Genomic DNA, 3,180 nt, shown 5'->3' with positions numbered 1-3,180 from the left:
CTCACAGTATTTTAAAATCTTTAAAAGTATTCTTAAAATAAGATTCCTAGATAAATTGAGAAAAAAAGAAGTGCAGATTTATCTGCGATAGCAATTGCTAGTTTATTATCATTTATATATTATAAATAATATTTTATGTTAGTTTTATTATTATCAATTGTACTTTATGCCAGGTTTATTATCATTTGCTAATTATAATATAAATTTCATTGTTGGTTTTCTTCGATTTGTAAACTATTAAATGTATTTTATTCTTTACTTATTATTATTTTTAAACTACCCCAATTAGGCTCCCAGTTTTTTTTTCTTTACAAATTATTAAATGTAATTAATTGTTGGATTATTATCATTCTTAACCTGTCAAATGTAATAAATTGTTGGCCTACTATCGTATTATTGATGTTTTCTATTGCTAATTTTTATTATCAGTTGTTAACTTTCAATTTATAAACAATGCATCTACAAACAACAATATCTTAAAGCACAACACAAAGTTTCGTTCTAAAAACAAATAACTTCAGAAAGTCAGAGGACGTACAGATTTCCACATGACTGTGATTTGATTTTTCCTTTGCCCAGTAATTTACTGAGGATGCTACGGGTTTTTCTGCCAGAACCCCCCAGAGACATCCTCTTCTGAAGACTGCGACTTGGTCTGCTGGCCCCACTGTTTTCTGTGAAAGAAGTCATTTCCGACAGTTGTTGAGCTTTAAGCCGGATTTGAGTCACAACACCAACTAAAAGTTCATCTACTTGATGATTGATAGCTGCTGAAGTCTCTATAAACTTGCATTCATATGAACAAGCTATAGACTTGGCTTCTAATATAAGAAAACAAAATCAATAAAATAAAATTGCTCACTTACAAATCCTAAAATACACTTTTGAAAATGTTAATATGCAAAAGAATTAAAATTATTAACAACATAATTTTGAATCTACTGTTTGATAAAGGTCTTCACATAACTTCCTACAAATTTCAATCTACTACTCTTAATTTTCGATTCCCACCTGTCACATTTTTAGTTTCATTAGACCATTTGGTTTGGCTTTCCTCATGATTTGATGTCACAAGAGTAAATGTTTTAGCTGTAAGCTTGCTGTGATTGTCCAGTTATATAGCCAGTCAGTTTCCACCCTTATCTATTTATTGCTGGACAAAGCAAAATGCCCTATCCTTCACTCCTTCTTTGCAATTCAGTTTGAAATTGTTACGTAACTAATTTTAATAAAATAGCCAAATTTTTTCACCGTCTAAATGTAGGTTTTGTCCACGTGGAAGTAATTTTGATTTAAATTTTAAATATATTTTCAAGGGATATCTTTAATGAAGAGAGATTTACTTAATGAATTTTAGAAATAATTAAGAATCTGTCAGGCAACCATTAAATCACAGAAATTATGATAAGTATAATTTTAGGACATTTTAACGCAGCGGCTGTATTAAAATAGTTCCCATCTTTGTAGTGTTATGAGATGGAAAGACTTCCATACTTACTGTACTACTTCCTTACGAGCCACTAGAACCATAACTTATAATATTATAACATTATTGCTCAAAAATAGCAAGCTCCGTCACTAACAATTAGTATGGCGGCAATGATTAGATAATTCCGATTACCCCTAACGATTATATAACGATTAGATTACACGTCACTAACAATTACATAACTCCATTTATCTTTAAAATTTCTACAGCCATTTAAAAAGGATCAAAGATAAACCTTAATAATTACTTCGCAGCAAGCTTTTGATTCCATAAAAATACAAAATTATACTAAAATCTACACGCTAATTTTTTATCGCTACTTAAGTCATTACTTAAGACAACCTAACAAAATGAATAATGGCTATGGTGTTGCCAGTAGATAGTGAAATACCCAGCTTTATGGTGCCACATAAGAGATATGCATATATAGATAGTAAAAAAGATAATTAAGTAAAATACTTAAAATAAATACTTTGCGACCAGTTATTTTTAATCACAGCTTAAATTATTTCTTAAGAAAATCTAATGAAATGAATAATATCTACAGTTTTGCTAATGAATAGAGAAATACCCGAGTCTATTGTGCCACATAAGCGATATGTATATATAAATAAAAGAAAATGACAAAACAGAGACTATTCATCATATGCATATTTTGCACCATTTATCTATGTGGCATGCAGTGCACTGGCTACATTTCAGCCTTATAATAATGAATAACTCTTGACTTAAAACAATTATAAAAATAGCTCATTAATACTTGAAAAGTATTTTATATGCCGGAAAAGGTTTTGAAGGGCAACTTATTTTAGATTAAGAATATAAAATAATTTTAAAAAAATCTTGTGCATTTATCGAATCTATTACTGCTAAGAAACTTAAAAGAATGAATTCAGAAATATTTTTTTGCTAAAGAAGCTTCCAAACGTACTAAAAATATATTCGCATAACTGAAACAAACATCCCCAATTTAAGAAACAAGACAAGAAACTAAGAAAGAAAAATCGCCATGCTAAAGGAAAACATAACGCTTAAGTAATGATTTTTAAAGGGGTTCTTTTTTTCGGAAAATGACATTTTACCAAACTGAATAACTTTTAAGTAATGGTAATGGAGTTGTGCAGATTTTTTTTAAGGAAAATAAAACAGGTAAAATACAAAAATGTTAAATTTAGAAATGCTTAGTTTAGAAAAATGTTAAATTAAAGAAATTTCTCATACTAACTAATGTTGCAAAAAACAGAAATTGGCAAGATTTACGTTCTTTGTTCTTCTCCAATTAATGTCAATTTGATTCCAAAAAAGCGCAGAAATTTTTAAAGTTCTTGAGCATATTAATAAAAAGCTAAAAATAGAAAAGGCAGAAGCATTCTATAAAAAGTGGTACAATTTTTTCTGTAATTTCGAAATTCTGAATTTATAAAGTATGATTAAAGATATAGATTCGTTTTAAAAATGCCATTTTTTTTTATTAATTTTGTGTGTAAACAGTACATACTTCTAATTTTTCTGAAAGAATTTAATTAAAATTTACAGCTGATTATTAATAGCAACATTAAAAATGAATTTATGTCTTTGGTTAAAAATACTTGTAAAATAGTTGACTTTATAATTTTATTTTAATAATATTAATTAATAATGATCTCTCTCTCTCTCTCTCTCTCTCTCTCTCTCTCTCTATATATATATAT

The 3,180-nt window shown here is 28.0% G+C and overlaps 1 protein-coding gene across 1 annotated transcript in view; it reads right to left on the bottom strand.

Moving 5' to 3' along the window:
* Positions 1–244: 244 nt before the first annotated feature.
* LOC107438572 (uncharacterized) overlaps positions 245–3,180 on the bottom strand; it is an 86,516-nt gene continuing 83,580 nt past the window's right edge. The window contains exon 4 of the mRNA XM_071182405.1: positions 245–821. Within this exon, the coding sequence (XP_071038506.1) occupies positions 526–821 (296 nt within the window). The 3' untranslated portion in view covers positions 245–525. The remainder of the gene's footprint in view (positions 822–3,180) is intronic.

Source organism: Parasteatoda tepidariorum, chromosome 6 (genome assembly GCF_043381705.1).
Source record: "Parasteatoda tepidariorum isolate YZ-2023 chromosome 6, CAS_Ptep_4.0, whole genome shotgun sequence".
NCBI lineage: Eukaryota > Metazoa > Arthropoda > Arachnida > Araneae > Theridiidae > Parasteatoda > Parasteatoda tepidariorum.
The sequence above is the reverse complement of the archived record's forward strand: the minus strand, read 5'-3'. Positions and strand labels throughout refer to the sequence as shown.